This window comes from Clinocottus analis, unplaced genomic scaffold (genome assembly GCF_023055335.1).
Source record: "Clinocottus analis isolate CAN_PGR_092001 unplaced genomic scaffold, fCliAna1.0.p SCAF_16, whole genome shotgun sequence".
Classification (NCBI taxonomy): domain Eukaryota; kingdom Metazoa; phylum Chordata; class Actinopteri; order Perciformes; family Cottidae; genus Clinocottus; species Clinocottus analis.
This window is the reverse complement of record NW_027175887.1, coordinates 18,242,302-18,267,824: the sequence shown is the minus strand read 5'-3', so window position 1 is coordinate 18,267,824 and position 25,523 is coordinate 18,242,302. Positions and strand designations below refer to the sequence as shown.

General features: G+C 46.6%; 4 protein-coding genes across 4 annotated transcripts; 2 read left to right on the top strand and 2 right to left on the bottom strand.

Moving 5' to 3' along the window:
- Positions 1-433: 433 nt before the first annotated feature.
- On the top strand, positions 434-10,012 carry LOC137786293 (calpain-15-like). Its single transcript, XM_068578061.1, has 13 exons — positions 434-639; positions 1,684-1,878; positions 2,784-3,597; positions 3,715-3,909; positions 4,017-4,225; positions 4,333-4,516; positions 5,610-5,833; positions 5,904-6,029; positions 6,252-6,404; positions 7,209-7,370; positions 7,503-7,860; positions 8,019-8,197; positions 9,215-10,012. The coding sequence occupies exons 1-13, from the start codon at positions 479-481 to the stop codon at positions 9,390-9,392; spliced, it is 3,138 nt and encodes a 1,045-aa protein (XP_068434162.1). The 5' UTR covers positions 434-478; the 3' UTR covers positions 9,393-10,012.
- Positions 10,013-10,496: 484 nt separating this feature from the next.
- jmjd8 (jumonji domain containing 8) lies at positions 10,497-15,695 on the bottom strand. Its single transcript, XM_068578051.1, has 9 exons — positions 15,507-15,695; positions 15,026-15,121; positions 14,815-14,863; positions 14,520-14,616; positions 14,044-14,112; positions 13,489-13,608; positions 13,296-13,363; positions 13,075-13,209; positions 10,497-11,997 (listed from the first exon to the last, which is right to left on the bottom strand). Exons 1-9 carry the CDS (start codon positions 15,605-15,607, stop codon positions 11,917-11,919), a joined length of 816 nt encoding a protein of 271 aa, XP_068434152.1. The 5' UTR covers positions 15,608-15,695; the 3' UTR covers positions 10,497-11,916.
- A 1,013-nt stretch (positions 15,696-16,708) lies between these two features.
- Positions 16,709-20,288, bottom strand: LOC137786283 (trypsin-like). Its single transcript, XM_068578049.1, has 6 exons — positions 20,226-20,288; positions 19,085-19,105; positions 18,579-18,744; positions 17,818-18,089; positions 17,242-17,381; positions 16,709-17,134 (listed from the first exon to the last, which is right to left on the bottom strand). Exons 1-6 carry the CDS (start codon positions 20,269-20,271, stop codon positions 16,850-16,852), a joined length of 930 nt encoding a protein of 309 aa, XP_068434150.1. The 5' UTR covers positions 20,272-20,288; the 3' UTR covers positions 16,709-16,849.
- Positions 20,289-21,572: 1,284 nt separating this feature from the next.
- LOC137786275 (heat shock 70 kDa protein 1) lies at positions 21,573-24,723 on the top strand. The gene is made up of 2 exons (XM_068578036.1): positions 21,573-21,703; positions 22,282-24,723. The coding sequence occupies exon 2, from the start codon at positions 22,304-22,306 to the stop codon at positions 24,221-24,223; it is 1,920 nt and encodes a 639-aa protein (XP_068434137.1). The 5' UTR covers positions 21,573-21,703; positions 22,282-22,303; the 3' UTR covers positions 24,224-24,723.
- Positions 24,724-25,523: the final 800 nt, after the last annotated feature.

Genomic DNA, 25,523 nt, shown 5'->3' with positions numbered 1-25,523 from the left:
AATATTTGCTTTCATTTTTCTTTGTGTGTAAAAGTACAATGTTTTCATCTGAAATCATAATTTCATGACTGACGTGTCCTGATGTTTTTACTTCAAATCCTAATAAAGACGGTAAATAAATACGTTGATGTAAAAAGTACATTATTTCCCTCTGAGAAGTAGTAAAGTATACTGAAAGTACTGAAGGAGGAACAATGCAGTACAAGTACATGAGTTAATGTACAATGAGAGAAACATGATGTTTATGTTTTATTAGTGCGTGAACTCAGAATGAGAAACAACAACAGTGTAACAGAACATTAAATATAAGTATAAGATAAATTGCTATTAGTTTATTTGAAGATTCACGGAAATACAAATTAAATATTTTCACGTTTCAGAATCTGAGAACATTTAAAAAATGTGTTAATTTGTTTTGCTTGTCATCATTTTTGTATGAAAGTTTGAACCCCAAAATGCTGCAAATGTGTCGGTTTAAATGTGGTTTTATTGTGAAGGTCCTGACCGGAAGTGTCTCGTGTTCCCTGCAGCTGGCGGTGAGGCGCGCGGAGAGGAGCCGCGCGGTGACGCTGCACATCTGACACGACGGAGGGACGCGAGGAGCTCTGACGCCGCAGCTGAGCCGAGTCCTGCAGACAGGTGAGTCCTGCAGACAGGTGAGTCCTGCAGACAGCCGAGTCCTGCAGACAGGTGAGTCCTGCAGCGGAGTCCTGCAGCTGCAGTCCGGCTGCAGAGGACACTGAGGCTCAGTGTCCTCTGCAGCCGGACTGCAGGTGCACCAGGTACCCGGGTCCATACGGGAACTTCTCCATCAGGACTCCTCTCAGAGAAGCTTCTGCCTTCAGGCTTCAGACCAGTTGTTTTGGGCTTTTATGCATTTTTGACAGAACAATGATGAATTCTTTGAGACTTTGTGATGTCATGAGGACACAAGTGGACAAAGGACTCCTCGGGTTCAAGTCCTTGTCCAAGGACACGAGAGAGGAGAGCTCACCGGATGTCATCAAGAGGCTCTTTGACGAGTGAAGAACACTTTGATGACACAAAACATCACAATATCTCAGTATGATGATGATGTGAATGTGCAGGCAGACAGAGAACGTGTTGATTGTGTTAATTAATTGTGTTAGTTAATTGTGTTAGTTAATTGTTAGTTAATTGTATACCTCATGTCATGGGGCTAAAGAGTTCAGGTGAAAACAAACGCTTTCTTGTATTTTAGGTAGTGTTGGTTCTAGTGCCCCCTGTGGACTAAAGAGGTAGTGTTGGTTCTAGTGCCCCCTGTGGACTAAAGAGGTCGTGTTGGTTCTAGTGCCCCCTGTGGACTAAAGAGGTAGTGTTGGTTCTAGTGCCCCCTGTGGACTAAAGAGGTAGTGTTGGTTCTAGTGCCCCCTGTGGACTAAAGAGGTAGTGTTGGTTCTAGCGCCCCCTGTGGACTAAAGAGGTAGTGTTGGTTCTAGTGCCCCCTGTGGACTAAAGAGGTAGTGTTGGTTCTAGTGCCCCCTGTGGACTAAAGAGGTAGTGTTGGTTCTAGTGCCCCCTGTGGACTAAAGAGGTAGTGTTGGTTCTGCTGCCCCCTGTGGACTAAAGCGGTAGTGTTGGTTCTCGTGGTCGTGTCTCGTGGACACTGATTTCTTTTGTTGACATTACACGGTATCGATGCCGACTCCCATCCTCCTTCAGGTCGCCGCCTCCTGCTGAGGCCAGCTGCATCATGGGAGGTTCCACCTCCTCCCTGGTGGAGGAGGCTGAGGGAGACGCTGCCGGGCCCCGGGGTGCCGCTCCGCCCCCCTCCCCCGTCATGGGGTGTCTGAGGAGCAGCCAGAGCTCCTCCCTCCCGCGGCAGCTGCCCCGACCGGGCCGGCACCGAGAGCGCAGGTAAGAACCTCTGAGCCAATCAGCATCCAGATACAGTCAGTCAACTCGGTTTGGGTTTTTGGCCGTCGCCATCTTGTTTTTTGACCGTTTTTTGCAACCTGGTGGTCAGGAGAGAGAATGCAGCTTTAACACATGAAGCATAGACTTCTATACAACCAGAGGAGTCGCCCCCTGGTGGTCAGGAGAGAGAATGCAGCTTTAACACATGAAGCATAGACTTCTATACAACCAGAGGAGTCGCCCCCTGGTGGTCAGGAGAGAGAATGCAGCTTTAACACATGAAGCATAGACTTCTATACAACCAGACCTCTGTGGTCTTGTTTGTTTGTGAACTCCAGGTGTGTAAACAAGTGATCATGATGAGTAATTCATGCCGCTGATGACTGAATACATTTATATTCTACACTTGTGGAGAATCTCGAGCTCCAGAACGTGAACATGAATCTTTCATGACTCGTTGGATATAAAGTAAAGCTCAGCCGTCCTCTTATTAATAATTACTGCGCTGCGTTCCTGACGTCTCCAGCAGGCGTCCGGTGTCTCTGACAGGAAGCGTAACGCGAGCAGAACCCTGAAGACCGAACGATGGAGCAAAATATTGATTCAGTCACAGAACACGACTCTGTTCCCTGTTTACTCGTGATAACTATATATATATATATATATATATAGAGAGAGAGAGAGAGAGAGAGAGAGAGAGAGAGAGAGAGAGAGAGAGAGAGAGAGAGAGAGAGAGAGTTATCTTTACCGGTGTTTATCTCTGCAAAAAAAATGAATATCCTTTCTCGGCCGGAGACAAACATCTGTTTTTCAATAAGATCACAAAACCTTCGTGCAGCTCTTGTGTGGTTTCCTGTGCGTGTGTTTGCTTCATGGATCCAGGAAGTGTTGTGTTCCCTCTCCAGTTTCTCCTCGGGGTCGATGCCCCTGCAGAGGAGCCAGTGGGCTTGCGGCTGCTGCACCTTCCTCAACGCCGCCGGCGCGCCGCGCTGCTCCGTCTGCGAGGCGCCACGCCGGAAACCGGACGCCCGGTGGACGTGGCAGGGCCCCGGCGGGTCCTGCCCGCGCTGCACGCCGTCCGACCGCGCCGCCCGCCCGGCCTGCTCGCTGTGCGGCGCCCCGGGCCGGCCCCTGGGGGACCCGTCCGGGGACCGGCCCCCAGGTGCACCTTCATTACCTCGGCGCTCCAGCAGCTGCTCCGGGCCCCTGAGGCCGGAGGACGCCGCCATCAAGAGCCTGGTGTGGGAGTGTTTGAGGTGCACGCTGCAGAACACGCCGACCTCCATGTCCTGCTCGGCGTGCGGCGGCCCGCGCAAACTGTCTCTGCCTCTGATCCCCGCCGCCGCCCTGCTCGCGACGGAGGAGGAAGGCGGAGATGTGCGGCCGCAGCCGGCAGGGCGGGCGCTGCCGCCGCCGCTGCCGCTGCCGCTCTGCACAGCGACCGCCGGGGAGAGCTCATCACCGGCGGAAGCTTCTCACGCCGCGCTCGGCTCCTCCGCTCACCGCCACCCGCTGCCCTGCAGCCGCAGGGAGGTGCCGCCTCCGGAGGGCCTCGGCCAAACCGCCCACGTCGGCCCTTCCCCGTCGACGCTCGCCGTTTGCCAACTCCCCGCCCAGCCGGAGCTGCCGCCCGGCAGACGGCTCAGCATCCTGAAGGAGGAGATGTCGCCGCTGTCGCCCGCGCCGCATGCCTACGCGGCGTTCCCGCCGTGCAGAGACGTCGCCGCCGACGCAGCCGCTGCTGCAGCCGCAGCCGCTGCTGCAGCCACAGCCGCTGCTGCAGCCACAGCCGCTGCCACCGACGCAGACGCTGCCGCCGCCCCCGCCGGCCCGGAGGGCTGGTCGTGTCCCGCCTGCACCCTCATCAACCGGGGCGCCGCCCCGCTCTGCCTGGCCTGCCACACGCCACGGCGACGCGCCGCCCCGCTGCAGCCGGAGAGGAGGGAGAGCACGCCGGTGGAGGCGCTGCGACAGAGCGACGAAGGAGAAGCCAGGCAGCTGTGGGAGAACATCGTCAGCTTCTGCAGGGAGGTGAGTGCTTCCTCTTCATCGTACGCAAGTTTACACTTCACAGCTCGATCGGAACGCCACGAACTCACCTGAGGTCGTTTCCTGCAATCTGATTGGCTCGTCCCCAGAACGCCGTGACCTTCGTGGACGACAGCTTCCCTCCCGGGCCGCAGTCCGTGGGCTTCCCGGCGGACGACGGCGTGCAGCGGCGCGTCAGGAAGTGGCTCCGCCCACAAGACATCAGCTGCTCCGCCTCCCGGGAGCGCGCGGTCACGTGGTGCGTGTTCCGCACGCTGCGGCCGTCCGACATCCTGCAAGGCCTTCTGGGTAACTGCTGGTGAGCCCGCCCACTCGCGCCGCGCAGAGCGCAGATGCAGCACTTTTACTTCTTTACAGGATCTGAGGATCGCTGCGTTTGGGGTTCTGGTGTTTGGGGTTCTGCAGGTTCCTGAGCGCCTTGGCGGTTCTGGCCGAGCGGCCCGAGCTGGTGGAGAAGGTGATGGTGACGCGCTCGCTGTGCGCAGAGGGAGCGTACCAGGTGCGGCTGTGCAAAGACGGCTGCTGGACCACGGTGCTGGTGGACGACATGCTGCCCTGTGACGACAGCGGGCACCTCCTCTTCTCTCAGGTACCCACCTCCTCTTCTCTCAGGTACTCACCTCCTCTTCTCTCAGGTACTCACCTCCTCTTCTCTCAGGTACCCACCTCCTCTTCTCTCAGGTACCCACCTCCTCTTCTCTCAGGTACTCACCTCCTCTTCTCTCAGGTACCCACCTCCTCTTCTCTCAGGTACCCACCTCCTCTTCTCTCAGGTACCCACCTCCTCTTCTCTCAGGTACTCACCTCCTCTTCTCTCAGGTACCCACCTCCTCTTCTCTCAGGTACTCACCTCCTCTTCTCTCAGGTACTCACCTCCTCTTCTCTCAGGTACCCACCTCCTCTTCTCTCAGGTACCCACCTCCTCTTCTCTCAGGTACTCACCTCCTCTTCTCTCAGGTACCCACCTCCTCTTCTCTCAGGTACTCACCTCCTCTTCTCTCAGGTACTCACCTCCTCTTCTCTCAGGTACTCACCTCCTCTTCTCTCAGGTACCCACCTCCTCTTCTCTCAGGTACCCACCTCCTCTTCTCTCAGGTACCCACCTCCTCTTCTCTCAGGTACTCACCTCCTCTTCTCTCAGGTACCCACCTCCTCTTCTCTCAGGTACTCACCTCCTCTTCTCTCAGGTACTCACCTCCTCTTCTCTCAGGTACTCACCTCCTCTTCTCTCAGGTACTCACCTCCTCTTCTCTCAGGTGTGCAGATGTCTCGTGGACTTGGTCGGAGGAATCTTTGCCCATTGGTTTAAATTCCTTGAGTTTGTCATTTTCAGCGGTCGCCATCTTTGTTTTCATCCGGTTTTTTTTAGCAATTTTTTTTTTTTTAGAGAATTTTTTTTTAGGGCAAAAATGTTGGAATTGAAAGCATTTTTTTTAACCAATTTTTTTTAATTTTTTAATTTTTTTTTTGTTGGTTTTCATCCGTTGCACGACTCCAGTAGTCCAGAGTCAAAATTATTATAAAATAATGCGTGAAAGCATTCCTTGTTGGCCCTTCAAGCCTTTTATGTCTGAGCCGTGTCGTTCCTCAGCTCATCTCCGATGTGACTTTAAGCTAGTAGACGCAGAGCTTCATCTCCTCCTCCTCCTCCTCTTCCTCCTCCTCCTCTTCCTCCTCTGCAGGCCCAGAGGAAGCAGCTCTGGGTGGCTCTGATTGAAAAGGCGCTGGCGAAGCTGCACGGCTCCTACTTCGCTCTGCAGGCCGGTCGCGCCATCGAGGGCCTCTCCACGCTCACCGGGGCCCCCTGCGAGTCGCTGGCCCTCCAGACCAGCGCCACCAACCCCAAGGAGGAGCCCATCGACACGGACCTCATCTGGGCCAAGATGCTGAGCTCCAAGGAAGCAGGGTGGGCGTCAGGAGGAGGAGGGGCTTCCTTCTGCGTGACGGTGGGTCCTGACTCTTCTCTTCTCCACTAGTTTCCTGATGGGGGCGTCTTGCGGAGGCGGGAACATGAAGGTGGATGACGGCGAGTACGAGTCCCTGGGTTTACGGCCGCGACACGCGTACTCCGTCCTCGAGGTGAGGGACGTGGACGGCCACAGGTGAGGCCTCCAGCAGATGTGCAGGTAGATGAAGCGAAAGTCCAAATCCAGTTTGTTACTATCGCACCAAAGTAAGACTGACGACTCGGTGTGAGGCTGAGACGTCTTGGTTGACGTTCTGTCTGTCGCCATCTTGGTGTTGGACCTTGTGAGGTTGTGACATGAAAGCTTTTTCCTGTTCTCAGTACTTGATGTTGAGCTGCTTCCTGTCTTCTGCTCCAGGCTGCTGCAGCTGAGGAACCCGTGGGGTCGATTCTCCTGGACCGGGCCCTGGGCGGACGGCTGGCCCGGCTGGCCTCCGCACCTGAAGAGGGAGCTGTGCGCCCGGCGAGCCGAGGACGGCCTGTTCTGGATGGACTTCTGGGATTTCATCAGGTAGACCAAAGCACTTAGAGAAGTATTGTGGTCTCTAAAAATCCCTTAGAGAATGCAGCTTTAACACATGAAGCAGAGACTTCTATACAACCAGAGGAGTCGCCCCCTGGTGGTCAGGAGAGAGAATGCAGCTTTAACACATGAAGCAGAGACTTCTATACAACCAGAGGAGTCGCCCCCTAGTGGTCAGGAGAGAGAATGCAGCTTTAACACATGAAGCAGAGACTTCTATACAACCAGAGGAGTCGCCCCCTGGTGGTCAGGAGAGAGAATGCAGCTTTAACACATGAAGCAGAGACTTCTATACAACCAGAGGAGTCGCCCCCTGGTGGTCAGGAGAGAGAATGCAGCTTTAACACGTGAAGCATAGACTTCTATACAACCAGAGGAGTCGCCCCCTGGTGGTCAGGAGAGAGAATGCAGCTTCAACACATGAAGCATAGACTTCTATACAACCAGAGGAGTCGGCCCCTGGTGGTCAGGAGAGAGAATGCAGCTTTAACACGTGAAGCATAGACTTCTATACAACCAGAGGAGTCGCCCCCTGGTGGTCAGGAGAGAGAATGCAGCTTTAACACGTGAAGCATAGACTTCTATACAACCAGAGGAGTCGCCCCCTGGTGGTCAGGAGAGAGAATGCAGCTTTAACACGTGAAGCATAGACTTCTATACAACCAGAGGAGTCGGCCCCTGGTGGTCAGGAGAGAGAATGCAGCTTTAACACATGAAGCATAGACTTCTATACAACCAGAGGAGTCGGCCCCTGGTGGTGTCTCACGGGTGTTCACTGACTCTGTGTTTCAGGTACTTTGACTCGGTGGATATCTGTAAGATTCACTCAGACTGGCAGGAGGTTCGGGCGCCCGGTGTTTTCCCGCGAGGAGCCGACGTCCCGGTGACGGTGGCGTCCATCACGGTGCTGGAGAGAACGGCCATGGAGCTGGCTCTGTTCCAGCAGGGCAGCCGGTAAGACCTGACGGGAACCTGCTCAAAGCTGATTTACAGTTACACCGATTTTGCTGTAATTCAACGTTTAACGTCTTGGACTCAGCCACGATGCGACGAGGTAATAAAAGGGGGCGTGTCCCGCGTCCTCAGGCGGTGGGACGCGACCCAGAGCCACCTGCTGGACCTCTGCCTGCTGCTGTTCAGGGTCTCCTTCGACAGCTCGGGGACGCCGGCGCTCGGCCGCCTGCTGGCTCACAGCCGGCGCTCGGTGAGGAGGTTCGTGGGCTGCGACGTCATGCTGGAGCCGGGCGAGTACGCCGTGCTCTGCTGCGCCTTCAACCACTGGACCAGCGCCGCCACGCGGGCCGCCAGTACGGGGGAGGAGCCCGGCTTCCTGCTGGCGCTCTACAGCTCGCGGCTGGTGGCGGTGGAGCTGCTGCCGGCCTCCAGCACCACCATCGCCGACGCCGTCATCCAGCTGACGGAGACCAGAGGAGAGAGACACGAGGTACCTTGTAGCATACGATGCTAAACCAAACAGGAAGTAGAGGAGTTAACTCGCATGCGGCGTCACCTGAAGGCTGCAGGAACATTCATCCTGGAAGTTTTCAACGCAGTACTTTTTAACTTGTCGTGGTACTTTCGTGGTACTTTTGCCTCCCTCAGGGCAGGGAGGGGATGACCTGCTACTACCTGACCCACGGCTGGGCGGGGCTTATCGTCATGGTGGAGAACAGACACCCGCGGCACCACCTGCACGTGTCATGTGACTGCAGCGACAGCTTCAACGTGGTGTCCACGCGCTGCAGCCTGAAGACCGTCGACAGCATCCCCCCTCTGCACAGGTTCATGAAGACATGGAGACATGAACATAGAGACATGAACATAGAGACATAAACATGGAGACATAATAACATAGAGACATGAACATAGAGACATAAACATAGAGACATGAACATGGAGACATGAACATAGAGACATAATAACATAGAGACATGAACATGGAGACATAAACATGGAGACATAAACATGGAGACATAAACATGGAGACATGAACATGGAGACATGAACATAGAGACATGAACATGGAGACATGGAGACATAAACATAGAGACATAAACATGGAGACATAAACATAGAGACATAAACATAGAGACATAAACATAGAGACATAAACATGGAGACATAAACATAGAGACATAAACATGGAGACATAAACATGGAGACATAAACATAGAGACATGAACATAGAGACATGAACATGGAGACATAAACATGGAGACATAAACATGGAGACATAAACATGGAGACATAAACATGGAGACATAAACATGGAGACATAAACATGGAGACATAAACATAGAGACATAAACATGGAGACATAAACATGGAGACATAAACATAGAGACATAAACGGAGGAGTCGTAGTCTCGATCAGCTGATGTATAACAACAGTAACACAACCAGCAGTTCACTCACCAGAAGCCGTAGCGCTGTGTGTGAAAGGCGTCATCAATATCTCCACCAGCAGGTCAGCAGTCGAGGACATTGGAGGTTTCAGGTTCTAGCTGCTGCTTCTTCTTTTTGGGGCGGATGGAATGTAACAAAAGGCCCTCAGACGCTCTTATTGACAGAACTTTGTAGTTTACTTTATTGAAGAAATTGTACTTTCTTGATTCTTGTTGTTCTTAGTTTGTCTGTTAGTTAAATGCACTTTATTGTAAGTCGCTTTAGATAAAAGCCTCAGCTAAATTACATGTGATGTACTGTAATGTGCATTACCGCCACCTACTGGCTGCTGCACCACTGAATATATATATATATATATGTAAATATAAATATAAATATGCATTATGTCTCAGGCAGGTTCTGGTGGTTCTGTCTCAGCTGGAGGGAAACGCAGGCTTCTCCATCACTCACCGGTTGGCTCACAGGAAGGCCGTCCAGGCGTCTCTGGGCAACTGGAGTCCCTCGAAGGCCTCACACAGTCCGGCCCTGAGCCCCGAGACAGCAGGGCTGCACCAGCCCCGGCCCCTCTGACCTCTGACCTCTGACCCCTCTGACCTCTGCCCCTTCTGACCTCTGACCCCTCTGACCTGGTCCTCACGTGAGGCCTCAGCACGGAGGACTTTCAAAGGACCAGTGCAGCGCTTGAGGAGTCTGAGACCAACAGAGCTGGTCTTCAGGTTCTGTCTTAAAGACATGAAGCAAAGACTTCTATACAACCAGAGGAGAATTTGTACAAACTTTATTCTACAATGAAACTACACTCAGACTGTTAGAATCTGGATTAGATTTTCATAAAGAAGTCAAAAGCTTTTTAAAACACAGGTTCAGATTTGTGAAAACTTTGAAAGAATGCAAAAGGGAAGATTTCATAACTTTTATTCATGTTTTATTTGTACATGTCGACCACGTGAGACCAGGTTCACCCTCGACTGCCGACCAGACGCTCACTGCAGGAACAAGCTGTTTGTTTCATGAAGCCTGAACATGAACTTTAACTCTCTGCTGGACAGTCTTTCACTTTTTTAAATGATGTTTTTTAAGATTTTGCACAATATTTTGTTTGTTTATGCAAAACATAATTACCTGTTAGAGACAGAAACATATAAACTATGCAAATGTTTGAAACCTGTTGTGACGCTTCGTCCATTAAAACACGTTCATCTCTGAGACTCAATGTCTTTATTGTATTATTTAATAGTAATCTGATTACTTAAAGAGCAATGTGATTACTCTCTGCAGGTAATCAAATGACTTAAGTAATCAGATTACTTAAAATAATCTGATTAGATATTACTTTTAAAAAGTAATCAGATTACATATTACTTTTTGTAATTTGATTACTTTTTGTAAAGTAATCTGATTACTCTTAAGTAATCTGATTACTCTTAAGTAATCAATGGGGGAAAAGTAATCTGATTACAAAAAGTAATCTGATTACTTTTTTACTCTTCAGTAATCAATGGGGGAAAGTAATCAGATTACTCAAAAAGTAATTAGATTACTTTTTGAGTAATCTGATTGCTTTTTGAGTAATCAGATTACAAAAGTAATTTGATTACTTTTTGTAATCTGATTACTTTTTGTAATCTGATCACTCTTAAATAATCAGATTACTCTTAAGTAATCAATGGGAGAAAGTGTTGCGTTTGCTGGCAAACTGAATAATGGGAACTCGTAGCTCTGCAGCTGAAAGAGAGAACGTTGTGTTTTTGAGGGAAACAACAACGTTCCTGTCAGTTGGTGCAATAACTTGTTTGTTGTAAATATTTACTCAGTAAATAAAATTTGTTGGTTTTTATATTATTTGCTTGTTTTTGGGTTTCTGCTGCAGCTTTTTGGGGCATAAACGAAGTGTTTGGGCTCTATTTGTTTCCTTGATGACGTGTTGTAGCTTGTTTCTGACGTTAACAGGATGTCACGTGACTTCCTGTTAACATCAGCTGCTTCTGTTCACGCCCAGTTAACGACTGAAAATGTAAAACGACGGGTTTCTAGTTTTCAGTCGCAGTGAGACGTCGCACCGCGCCGCACGTCTTTGATCGCGCAACCTGCTGTGACGAAATAAATGTTCTGTTTTCTACATCCAGTCAAAACTTTATTGATCTCAACGAGTCCAACAAACACATGCAGCATTAACGACGAAAACTTTAGTTAATTAACGTAGTCGTTGTGTGTCTCTTTGTGGTCGTTGTGTGTTTCTTTGTGGTCGTTGTGTGTCTCAGTGGCGGTGCGTCACTAGAGGGCGCTAGGCCCCCGCCCCTCTGAAAATTTTGAGATGGAAAAAAAAGAAGAAAAAAAATATAATATATACCGTCAAAAAACATTGTATAACAAATAATTTAAATAATAAATATACTGTGTTGACGCGCTGAATGTGTGTCAGCCCCTGTAACAACCACTTAAGTTAAAAAAGTGAACAAATATATTAAATCGCCATTCATCGTCACGGAGGAAAGCCACGCCCCCTTTCTCGGGCGCCGGACAAACGGGAGTCAAAATGGCGGCGAACAAACATTTCACGGTCGTTACGGCAAGAACAGCTTCTCATTGGCGGATGAAACTTTAGTCTCCGGGAGCAGAAATGTGCTCCAATGACATCGCTTCTTATTCCAACGTGATGGACTATTCGTCGAGTCAGAGACCTGTATCATTCCATCACCCTGTTTCATGAAATAAAGCTTTGTTGTTTTTTTTACAATATTCTACTCAAAACCTCTTTTCTTCTCATTGTGGAGTGATATTTAAACCACAGCGACCAACTGCCCCAAAACCAGTCACCAGCCGCCACTGGTGTCTGGTGGATGTTGCAAAATAACAGTTATTATAACGTTGTTGTTGTTGTTGTTGTGACATCTTGTTAAAGAACCACAGACATAATGTAAAACTTTTATTCCTCAAAAAACTCCTTAAAAATAAATGTTTGTTGTTATTTTATTATAAAACACGGTGGAAACAGTGATGGAATGTAACTGTGGTGCTTTGAGAGTTTCTCTCCTGCAGGCAGCTGATGATGATGATGATGATGAGATGATGATGATGATGATGATGATGAAGCTCAGCCGAGGAAGGTGGAGATGAAGACGCTGGTGTCCAGGTTCAGGGTGGCGTGCCACCAGCGGTCCGGGAAATACAGAACCTGAAGAGAACCCAGCCAACGAAAGAGGTTTGTTGTTTGTTATGTTTTAAAACAAATGTCAGACGTCACCGTTCACCCTCGACTGCCGACCAGAAGCTCACTGCAGGAACAAGCTGTTTGTTTCATGAAGCCTGAACATGAACTTTAACTCTCTGCTGGACAGTCTTTCACTTTTTTAAATGATGTTTTTTAAGATTTTGCACAATATTTTGTTTGTTTATGCAAAACATAATTACCTGTTAGAGACAGAAACATATAAACTATGCAAATGTTTATAACCTGTTGTGACGCTTCGTCCATTAAAGCACGTTCATCTCTGAGACTCAATGTCTTTATTGTATTATTTAATAGTAATCTGATTACTTAACGGCTAATATGATTACTCTCTGCAAGTAATCAAATTACAAAAAGTAATCAGATTACTTTTTGTGTAATCGGATTACTTTTATAATCAGATTACTTATAAAAATACTTTTTGTAAAGTAATCAGATTACAAAAAGTAATCAGATTACTTTTGTAATCAGATTACTTTTGTAATCAGATTACAAAAAGTAATCAGATTACTTTTGTAATCAGATTACAAAAAGTAATCAGATTACAAAAAGTAATCAGATTACAAAAAGTAATCAGATTACAAAAAGTAATCAGATTACTTTTGTAATCAGATTACAAAAAGTAATCAGATTACTTTTGTAATCAGATTACTTTCGTAATCAGATTACAAAAAGTAATCAGATTACTTTTGTAATCAGATTACTTTTGTAATCAGATTCCAAAAAGTAATCAGATTCCAAAAAGTAATCTGATTACTTTTGTAATCTGATTATTTAATAGTATCTTATTTAATAGTAATCTGATTACTTAAAGAGTAATATGATTAATCTCTGCAAGTAATCATATTAAGTACTTTTTAAGTAATCTGATTACAAAAAGTAATCCAATTATTTTTTAAGTAATCACAGTACTTTAGTAAGTAATCAGAGTACTTTAGTAAGTAATCTGAGTACTTTAGTAAGTAATCTGAGTACTTTACACTAGCTCCAGTACCACCAGTACCAGCACCAGCACAGGTGTACCTCTCCAGGTGAGATAGTGCACTCCAGCGGCGCCTCGGCCTCCGGCAGCAGCGGGTACGTCTCCGTCACCCAGGACAGGGTGGAGCGGTTCGGGTGGAAGTGTGGCTCCTGGTGCGGCGCGTACAGGAACCACCGCTGTGAGGGCACACGGGGACACGGATCAACGCGACGCAAGCGGGGACAACGATCAACGCGACGCAAGCGGGTTTTTATTGTGTCACCTTCCTCCCGTAGATGACCTCAGAGAAGCCGGGGCCGTGCCAGTGGAAGGGAACCCCAGAACCCGGACCTGGAGAGGAACCCAGAACCAGATATAATGCACCGTAGTACAATATGAGAGATATATTTATCCCATTACATATAATTATATTTATGATATGAGACATCATATATTCATGATAAAGTGATGAGAACCTGCGATCCCGAAGCTGAGCGCCTCGCTGGTCTGAGGCAGGACGTACGGTGGAGACTGGTACTGATCCAGCAGGGGGCGCCACTCCGTCCTGTTGATGTCCCCGAAGAAATACAGAGTTTCTGCAGGAAATATATAAATAAAACCAGAAGCTCACTGCAGGAACAAGCCGTTTGTTTCATGAAGCCTGAACATGAACTTTAACTCTCTGCTGGACAGTCTTTCACTTTTTTAAATGATGTTTTTTAAGATTTTGCACAATATTTTGTTTGTTTATGCAAAACATAATTACCTGTTAGAGACAGAAACATATAAACTATGCAAATGTTTATAACCTGTTGTGACGCTTCGTCCATTAAAACACGTTCATCTCTATCTGAGACTCATTAATGTCTTTAATAGTAATCCGATTACTTTTTGTAATCTGATTACAAAAGTAATCTGATCACTTTAAGTAATCATATTACTTTTTAAGTAATCCGATTACTTTTTAAGTGGACGTAAACCTGTTTGTCGTTTTGATTTGTCCCATTTTCTTGTGTGGTGTTTGAACTCACCGCTGCCGAGGACGTCTGCAGACTGAGGACGCAGCCAGACGTCCACGTACTCCTGCAGAGGAACGTCCACTGCAAGAAGGAACACAAGAGAACCAGAGTACAGGAACACAAGAGAACCAGAGTGCAGGAACACAAGAGAACCAGAGTACAGGAACACAAGAGAACCAGAGTGCAGGAACACAAGAGAACCAGAGTACAGGAACACAAGAGAACCAGAGTACAGGAACACAAGAGAACCAGAGTACAGGAACACAAGAGAACCAGAACCAGAGTACAGGAACACAAGAGAACCAGAGTGCAGGAACACAAGAGAACCAGAGTGCAGGAACACAAGAGAACCAGAGTACAGGAACACAAGAGAACCAGAGTACAGGAACACAAGAGAACCAGAGTGCAGGAACACAAGAGAACCAGAGTGCAGGAACACAAGAGAACCAGAGTACAGGAACACAAGAGAACCAGAGTACAGACGTTACCTTTCCTGTAGGAGTACGTGTTGGCCGTGCTGAGCCGAACTCTACTGCCGCCATATTCCTCCAGGAGGCGGGACCTCGAGCACGCCGACCTGAACCTCTGAAACAGAGTATTCTTTATTAAGAGTAATCATGTTTTATTAGTTATTTTAATATTATTCTATTCTATTTTTATATGTATAGAAGTCCATGCTTCATGTGTTGAAGCTGCATTCTCTCTCCTGACCACCAGGGGGCGACTGCTGTGGTTGTATAGAAGTCTGTGTTGTATAAAACCTTCTCTCAGGCTAATACTCACCGTGTTGTCGGTCAGACCTCTGAGGATCACCGGCCTGCTGAACGCATACCTGCAGAGGACACAAGAGAACACCTGGAGGACTTTTCTGAACAATTTTTTGAGACCAAACATTGAACCAGCAGACACACTGATGACTAGTAGTCAGGAAGTCACTTGATGTACAAGTATTTGATGTTGTGGTATAATTATTAAAACGTCAGCTCATTCGTACCTCTGGAGGAACTGCTGATGTGACAGCGAGGACGCGTCCAACACATCGATGTTACAGAGCCCTTCATCCTGGAGGCTGGAGCCCGAGTCTAACGACCTGAACACACACACACACACACACACACACACACACACACACACACACACACACACACACACACACACACAGGATGTTTGAGTGCAGATGAACGCTGTTGAATGAAATCTGTTCAAAACATAATTTAACGTTGTGTTAATTGTATTTTAGAGTCACATTAACTAAAGTTCAGTTTAAGTCAAGTGATTCCACCTTTCGTCAAATCTCTTTTAGCAGTTGTTAGAAACATTTCGGTTAAGTTTAACTGAGTTTCTTCCAATCACGGGCATCAGATTATCTAAACTCTCGTCCCCTCCACCTCTCCAACACGCTGCTGGCGGTGGGAGGGCCGGCCTTAAAGTGACAGAATATTGCACGGAGTTTGGTGTGAGGGATAAGGACTCACCAGCCGCCTCCGTCACCGGACGTCCCTGCTGCCTTCAATCCGGTAAAACATACCAACACAAACAGCGAACATGTAGCTAACAACACCGTTTTATATTCCATTCACAACTCAGCAGACGAAAGCGTATATTTAAAGTCAGCTAGGAGAACATAACGCGTCTCATTATCCCCGAGAGCAAACTGTCATATCGCTTCCTGCCGGAGAGCCAATCAGAGGCTTCCACAGTGTCAGCTGACTGCATGCTGCGTTCATGTTACGTTGGAACTATGAAACACACTGTGTAACTCTTTCGGTACAATTTTAAAGTGCGAGTATTTGTACTTCAAACACATATTGTATACATTTAAAAAAAAAAAAATACAAATATATGTATATATTGTAAGGTTTTGATGTACAAATATTTCGCTTTTCAAGTTTATATGAAAACTTTGAACTAATTGTTTTAGTTATTCCAATACTTTTGCGACCTATTATTATACCTATAAAACTATAACTATTTTTATAATATGTACACAAATACCAGTGGTAGAAGTACTGACACGTTCAATAAAAGTATCAAAACCACAAAATATAATACTTACGTGATACTTTTATCCTGATACTTTCACTTGCAGTGGAGTGATTTCATCGTGTGATGTACTTTTACTTCACATAAGGATCAGAATACTTCATATAGAAACGCAACAAACGTTAAGTTGAGATATTTTATTCAGACAGAAACGTGTACTTGTTAAAATATATTTCATGCATTTGTATCACATTGAACTTCAACAAGTATTCGATTAAATGTGAAGTACATTAAACACTTAAATATTACTTCATGTAGTTGTGAATGAAAATATTCACAACAAATGCTCAGTGCAAAAATGAATGGAGCTATTAATAATCAATCATTCATAGAATAAAGAGGTAAAAGTCAATAAAAAACACGCTAAAACACGTCTTCATCGCTGCTCTTCATCACAGGAGTTCTGTCACTTCTTAAATTCCCATCAGTGCAAACGTTTAACATTTGTGCTCATAAACAAATATAATAACGTTTTACAGTAATATACCCAGTAAAAACATTTAAAGTGTATAATCTGCAAAGTTAATTGTCTTTATTATATATATATATATATATATATATATATATATATATATATATATATATATATATATATATATATATATATATATATATATGCGATTACACACACACACACACTTCTATAGTCTTTATTATTTGGCAAGCAGTAGCAGAACAGAGAAAAGATATTTTAGGAATGGAGTAAATAATCATCAGACTCATCCAGTTCGTAAACGACTTTCTGCATCTTCGTTCCTGGAGTTGTGACTCGTCTCTACCAGAGAACGAAGAGGGAGAAGAGGACGGGCAGCAGCGCCATTAGCAGAGGCAGCGAGAGAGAAACCACACCGGTGGAGCCGGACGTGGTGCCGTTGCCCACGAAGGACACGAAGCCCGGCGGGTTGCTGGAGACCCGCTCGTTGATCCAGCTCTGGTACTGGGACACCCGGCTGTAGACTCCGGGGACGCCCGGCCTCGCGCATCCTATCCCAAAGCTCACCACGCCAGCCAGAACCCACGTGGAGCTGTTCTTACTCACCAGCGGGCCGCCAGAGTCCCCCTGCAGGGCGGACATGTTTGTTATGAACAACAGAGACACACACAGTACATCACACACACACACAGTGCATCACACACACACAACACACACACACGTGATGACCTCACCTGGCAGGAGTCCTTTCCTCCTTCCTCCAGACCGGCACAGATCATGTTGTCGGTGAGAGAACCGTATGTGTTTATGCACTGAGCGTTGGAGACGACGGGGACTTGAACCTCCTGCAGGTTCTGAGGGAACGGGAGAGAACCTGGAGGACACGCGGCCATCTTTTATTACACCTGAGTATTTCATCACCTTTTAATAACATATATATATATACACACACACACACACACACACACACACACACACACACACACACACACACACACACACACACACACATATATATATATATATATATATATATATATATATATATATATATATATATATATACATACATACATATATAGTACAACTGTAGTACATTAAAACATTTTTTTAAATTACTACGACTACTACTACTACTACTACTACTAATACTAATACTAATAATAATACATAGTTTTACACGCGGTGATATTCCAGTAAAGTTCTGGATTCTTCTTCGTTGGTTCTTCATAAAGCACAACGTCACTAACTTCCTTCAGTCCTCCACCGTTAACATGAATAATGACGCGTTTAAATCAAAATGAACTCACTTCCGCTCTCGGACACGGTTCCCCATCCGGTGACGAAGCAGGAAGTCCCGGCCGAGAACTCGCTGCCGGCCGCCGCCAGACACACCGGCCGGATGTAGTCGGTGAAGGAGACGGTGGAGGAGAGCCGCAGCAGCGCGATGTCGTTGTCGCTGGTCTGGGAGTTGTAGTCCGGATGTCTGATGACCTGCGACAGGCTGAAGGACTGCTCGTTCGGGTTGAAAAACTGCTGGTTCTCCCGCCCGAGGTACACGGTGAAACCGGAAGGACTGGAGCTGCAAGCCGGAAGCGACGACATGTTTAAATGAGGCGCTTTATGGAAGCACTAGTATATAAATACTCTGTAACAGGAAAAGTATTAGTACCACACTGTTTAAATACTCTGTAACAGGAAAAGTATTAGTACCACATTGTATAAATACTCTGTAACAGGAAAAGTATTAGTACCACATTGTATAAATACTCTGTAACAGGAAAAGTATTAGTATCACACTGTACAAATACTCTAACAGTAAAAGCACTAGTATCACACACACACTATATATATATATATATATATACATATATATATATATATACTCTAACTGTAAAAGTACTAGTACCACACTATATGTACTTACAAAGTACTTCAAGTAAATACACAGCCTGATGACATGTTACATAACGATGACGAATGTTTTACTTATGTGGTTTTACTGCCACTCCTTTTTTGTGTCAGGTCAGGTGAGACAGGTAGACGGGTGAGGAGAGACGGGTGAGCTCACCTAGAAAAGCAGTGAGCAGCAGTCAGGATCCACTCGTTGTTGATCAGCGAGCCTCCACAGAAATGGCCGCCGCCTGGCCGGTGCAGACTGGCCTGCCACGGCCACGCCCCGTCGGGGGCGTCCTCGCCGCCTACGATCCGGTTGTTGAGCGGCGCGGTGCCGCAAACTGCCGGCAACCAGAGCGACGTGTCAGACAGTTTGCACTAAAACGTCCCCAAAATGTTCAAGACCGACGCCAACGGGTCTCCGGATCAGTTCCGTGAGATATTGTTTGTATTGAAATAGAGCCAGAGGAGGTGATTAGCTTAGCATAATGACTGGAAGCGGGTGCAAACGGCTAGCCTGCCCCCAGTAACACACGTATATTTGTTCTAATGCAAACAAAAAGGCATTGAAGCCTGGCTGAAAGCAGCATTATTATTTAGATTAGGTTATTATATTATTGACTCCTTAAACCCGGACGGGCCTCACGTCAAACCTTTTAATCAAACAAGAGCATCACTCACCATCTAACTGTGCGTTGCTGCCTGCGGGAGAGACAAAGAAGAACACATTAATAACAGTTTTGACAGATCAATGATTTATTTTCAGGAACGTCGACGGAAACAAAAGCGACTTCTTGTTGCTGGGTGAGGTCGACGTGAAGAATTAAAGCCAAACAAGAAAGGATGCCTTGTTTTAAAACTTCTTTCTTTTCAGATAAACCTAAAAGATTATCAGGTAAAAAGTTAATATAATAATTTTCCTTGTTGAAGTTTCACATTGTGGCAGGACCCCTCAGATGCATCTGGTGGCCCTCCAAAGGGCCCCAACTCCCATGTTGAGACCCTCTGGACTAAACTATGACTGATTATAAAAGTAGTCTAGTATCTGGTACTATTATGTATAAGCACATCAAGGACAGTAAATGCTTTACTGCTCTATAAGTACTTTTATATCTTTAAGTACTTTTATATCTTTAAATGATATTTAAGCAGAGAATACAACCAGGAGTCGCCCCCTGGTGGTCAGGAGAGAGAATGCAGCTTTAACACATGAAGCATAGACTTCTATACAACCAGAGGAGTCGCCCCCTGGTGGTCAGGAGAGAGAATGCAGCTTTAACACATGAAGCATAGACTTCTATACAACCAGAGGAGTCGCCCCCTGGTGGTCAGGAGAGAGAATGCAGCTTTAACACATGAAGCATAGACTTCTCTATACAACCAGAGGAGCCATAAATAGTTGGTTTTACTTCCCTTTTTTAGAGTTAGGGTTAATAAATTCATTCTGATTTGCACGTTTCACTTTGTTCTGTTGTAATAAATTAAGAGAAATCATTCAAATATTAGTCAGATGAACTGAAGGGACTGACGGGGGACCGACAAACTAGAATTTCTGGTTTTTCATGTTGAGCGAAACAATTTCCCCATGTGACCTGTGTGTCAGTGATAGCATCTCACCTGGTAACAGGTGGAGAGCTTTACATTTAAGTCGCTAAATTTACATTCAGTTTATTTTGTAGAGCCCAAAAATCACAAATACAAATGATCCCGAGAGCTTTACAGTCTGTACACGGACATCCTGTCTCCCACCAGATCAGGAACAACTCAATAAAGAAACTGTCATTCTGAATAAAGATCATACCTGTTGTTTAGCAGCACTCACCTGTCAGAAGCAGCAGCACGGCGGCACAAACCAGCAGCTTCTCCATCGTGAGACTGTGTGACCGTCAACAGTGAAGCAGCAAAGAAGTATGAAGGTGTGACGCTTCATCAGGTGCATTATTGTGACGCCTCACATACCACACACACAGACACACGCCCATCTGCACCTTTACCACACTAAGCCGCGAGGCCCGGGCATTACAGCTGGGAGAGACCTGAAGGGCCCGCATCTGACGTTTCCTCCTGAAACTCACAACACCTGAAGGGGACGCGACTTCATGTTTTATGTGTTTTTGTTGAAAACAAATACTTGTAGAGTTTGATATTTGTACTTTTACTGTTACAGAGTATTTGTCACGAACCAGGCTGCGGGGCCATGCCACAAATGAAGGAATACACAGACAAGTGAGCGGTTTATCTACTAATATAGTTTATTTACTTATACCAAACAGAAGCAAACCTGATCATTGTCCTCAACTCAACCTGGCGTCTCGGGGAGGAGAAACACAGAGCTCAGACCCGACGGCCTCTTAGCTGCGTGGCCGCTAATGAACCACAGGTGTCCCCTCTCTGTCCCGCCCACCTGCACACCTGCAGGAACAACGGCCAGTGGCAGAGAGGGTCGTCACAGTAAAGTGTGTTAGAACTTTGAAAAAACAGGTTTAATAGATTTTCATAGTTGATATGTGTCACTCACATGGGTCAAAGAATGTCTCCCTTTGCTGTCATCTGGTGGTAATATTATGAATGACACCATGACAGATTAAACATATTATAATAACTTCAATATTCAGTGTCTTACGTTTCTGTTCAGCCAGTTTATATTTTGAATTCATTGTTGGATTAAATGCTTCCATGAGATACTACACCTGAAAGTCACTACATTTTAGTTTTTTGGGGTCGTCTAATTACTATACAGTCTTATAAAACTCATTTTATGCTTTTTGACGATCCATGAACGTCTCATAACACATTCGGCGTTGAAGCAATCTTGTTACTCAGCATGGATTGTACATTTAAGTAGAATTTGAGGATCGTTTGGGTGGAAGCAAGCATTTCTGTTTGCTTGATTTCTGCATTTTTGTACACTGTGATTTATTCGATCGTGTTTTAACACTTGCTTCGTAGATTATTCCTTTATATGCTCAGTCGGTCCCGCTGTATTTGTACTTGTAGTTTAAATGAATGTATTGTGTTGTGTATTAAAACGCAGACTATTCTCGGTGCGACCCGGCGCGTCCAGAAGCTCGTCGAAGGTTCCAATCACACGCTTCCGTGTTACGTCATCACGTCGCGCGCCCGCCCCGTGCTCTGTGATTGGTCCAAAATGCCAACTGGAAAGCTCCAGAAGCGACCAGAGGGCGGCGAGCAAAGAATAAAATGACGACGGATGAAGTTCCCGCATCGAGACGAGCCGACATCCCGGAGCAGAAACATCGTATTCTTCGCTTCTCTCTACCTTCTTCTCTCTTAACGACAGTAAGTGCGCTGCTTCCATTTGATTCTGATATTTAAATGTCCGGTTTATACATCGGCTTCGTGATAAATCAGTTTGTGTTTTCCATAAAATTAACTTCGAATTCAAAAATTAACTTTCAGTTTGAATCGAATGACTGAATCACCAAACTTTATTATTTTTAGAGCAATTTAGTGATAAATACTTTGAAAGTAAAGTAAGATTTATTTGAAGTTTTATCTTAACATTTTGTGAACACATACTATTCTCAATATATAACAGTGTTTTCTTTTACACAAAGACAGAAAGATGTTTCTGAAGTACTGTCCAATTGAAGATGAGTTGATCATCAACTGATATCCAGTCAAGCCCAACAAATGTTGACTTATTTATACAAAATCACTTGCATCTTCTTTAAAACTCGACATTGATTTAAGTTATAATTTTCAGTAATACAGAATATTTTTTGTTGTATTGATTACAACTGACCAGAAACATAACACAAGGGTTAAATAGCAAATATGTTTTCACTGGATTCATTCAGAATGTGATGATGTTTTTATAATGCAGGTATTTACTTTTTCTAATTTGCGCCTCTCAGGACACACACTCTAACAACCAGGATGTCTGCAGCTAAAGGAGCCGCTGTCGGCATCGACCTGGGCACCACCTACTCCTGCGTGGGCGTTTTCCAGCACGGAAAAGTGGAAATCATCGCCAACGACCAGGGCAACAGGACCACGCCCAGCTATGTGGCGTTCAACGACACCGAGAGGCTCATCGGGGACGCGGCCAAGAACCAGGTGGCCTTGAACCCCAGCAACACGGTGTTTGACGCCAAGAGACTGATCGGGAGAAAGATCGACGATGCAGTGGTGCAGGCGGACATGAAGCACTGGCCCTTCAAGGTGGTGGGAGACGGAGGGAAGCCCAAGATCCAGGTGCAGCACAAAGGGGAGGAGAAAACCTTCTCCCCAGAGGAGATCTCCTCCATGGTTCTGGTGAAGATGAAGGAGATCGCTGAGGCCTACCTGGGCCAAAAGGTGTCCAACGCGGTGGTCACAGTCCCGGCGTACTTCAACGACTCCCAGAGACAGGCGACGAAAGACGCCGGCGTCATCGCGGGACTGAACGTCCTGAGGATCATCAACGAGCCGACGGCGGCCGCCATCGCCTACGGTCTGGAGAAGGGCAAGTCGGGGGAACGCAACGTCCTGATCTTCGACCTCGGCGGCGGCACCTTCGACGTGTCCGTCCTGACCATCGAAGACGGGATCTTTGAAGTCAAAGCCACGGCCGGAGACACTCACCTGGGCGGAGAGGACTTTGACAACCGCATGGTGGACCACTTTGTGGAGGAGTTCAAGAGGAAGCACAAGAAGGACATCAGCCAGAACAAGAGGGCCCTGAGGAGGCTGCGCACCGCCTGTGAGAGGGCCAAGAGGACGCTGTCCTCCAGCTCGCAGGCCAGCGTGGAGATCGATTCTCTGTTCGAGGGCGTCGACTTCTACACCTCCGTCACCAGGGCTCGCTTTGAGGAGCTGTGCTCCGACCTGTTCAGGGGAACGCTGGAGCCCGTGGAGAAAGCCCTGAGGGACGCCAAAATGGACAAGTCGAAGATCCACGACGTCGTCCTGGTCGGAGGCTCCACCCGCATCCCCAAAATCCAGAAGCTGCTGCAGGATTTCTTAAACGGCAGGGAGCTGAACAAGAGCATCAACCCCGACGAGGCGGTGGCTTACGGCGCCGCCGTCCAGGCCGCCATCCTCATGGGCGACACCTCGGCCAACGTTCAGGACTTGCTGCTGCTGGACGTGGCTCCTCTGTCGCTGGGCATCGAGACCGCTGGAGGAGTCATGACGTCCCTGATTAAACGCAACACCACGATCCCCACGAAACAAACCCAGATCTTCACCACCTACTCTGACAACCAGCCCGGGGTCCTCATCCAGGTCTACGAAGGGGAGCGCGCCATGACCAAGGACAACAACCTGCTGGGCAAGTTCGATCTGTCGGGGATCCCGCCGGCCCCACGGGGGGTCCCGCAGATCGAGGTCACCTTCGACGTGGACGCCAACGGCATCATGAACGTGTCGGCGGTGGACAAAAGCACCGGCAAAGAGAACAAGATCACCATCACCAACGACAAGGGCCGACTGAGCAAAGAGGACATCGAGAGGATGGTGCAGGACGCCGACAAGTACAAAGCCGAGGACGACCTTCAGAGGGAGACCATCTCAGCCAAGAACTCCCTGGAGTCCTACGCCTTCAACGTGAAGAGCAGCGCGCAGGACGAGAACCTGAAGGGCAAAATGAGCGCCGAGGACCAGAAGAAGCTGCTGGAGAAGTGCCAGGAGACCATCGCCTGGCTGGATAACAACCAGCTGGCCGAAAAAGACGAGTACCGACACAAGCAGGAAGAGCTGGAGAAAGTGTGCAGCCCCATCCTCAGCAAGTTGCACCAGGGAGGGATGCCCGCGGGAGGCTGCGGAGAGCAGGCCCGAGCCGGCTACCAGGAGCCCACCATCGAGGAGGTGGACTAAAAGAGACCCTTCACATGGACTCTGTTATCAGGGGGACTGTTTGAAAGACCACTGGAGCTTTATATTTCATATTCTTTTATTGTTCTCACAGTGGGGACATTTCAGGATTACAGCAGCAAACGGACATTGTGAAAAATCAAAACAAGTATAAATAATAAATGGTAGAAAGAGTATGATATCTACACTACTGATATATTAACACTGTACAGGTGGAAGTGTTTGTAATGTTGTTTGTGGCCTATTGGAGCTCAGCTGGTTGTGCAGCCTGACGGCAGCAGGAAGGAAGGACTTGTGGTTCCTCTCCTTCACACACCGGGGACGAATCAGCCGGTGTGTGAAGGAGCTGTGCAGCGCTGCAGGGGGTCCTGCATGGAGTGAGGGCTGTTGTTCATCAGGCTTTAAACAAATGTTTGTATAAATTAGCACCACTGTGGTAAAGTTAAGATTCTCAACCTTTTTTATTGCAATCTTTATGTTTTCATCATCTCTGTCTTGCTGTACATCACAATAAAGATGACGTATAAATATAATATTTTTAATGATTGTTTCTGTTTTATTGTCCTTGTTCATGGCTTTATTCATTCAGATTTCTTACAACATAATGTATATGGCACTATTCTAGACTTTGACCATTCAACGCATAGAGACACCAAGTTTGTTCACTTCAAAACTCAACACTATTACAACACATTAACACAGAAAGAAGCTCCACGTAAACACACATACGAGCGCCAACATTAACACACAGTCTGTCATTGTGAATAAAGAGCATACCTGTTGTTGAGCAGCACTCACCTGTCAGAAGCAGCTGCACAAACCAGCAGCTTCTCCATCGTGAGACTGTGTGACCGTCAGCAGTGAAGCAGCACATGAGCATGAAGGTGTGACGCTTCTTCAGGTGCAGTGGCAGAGAGGGAACTTAGAAAAACACGTTTAAAATATGTTTTAATAGATTTTCATAGTTGATATTTTGAATTTTCACTGTACAATTATCTTCATTCAATATATATGTTACTATTTTACATAATTGCACATTTTGCACTCTGTACATTTAATTTAATTTCCGTTACATTGAATTTAATCTCTGAATACACTGTATGTAAATATATATATTTTATTTGTTTATGTATATGTTTCTCTCTCTCTCTCTCTCTCTCTCTCTCTCTCTCTCTATATATATTCTATTTTTATTTGTATATATATGCCATCCCTGTTCTTATTTTATTTTATTGTATTACTTATTTTGTGTGTTTAGGTTATTCCATTGATGTTGACGTCTGGAAATGTGGGACGCTACTTT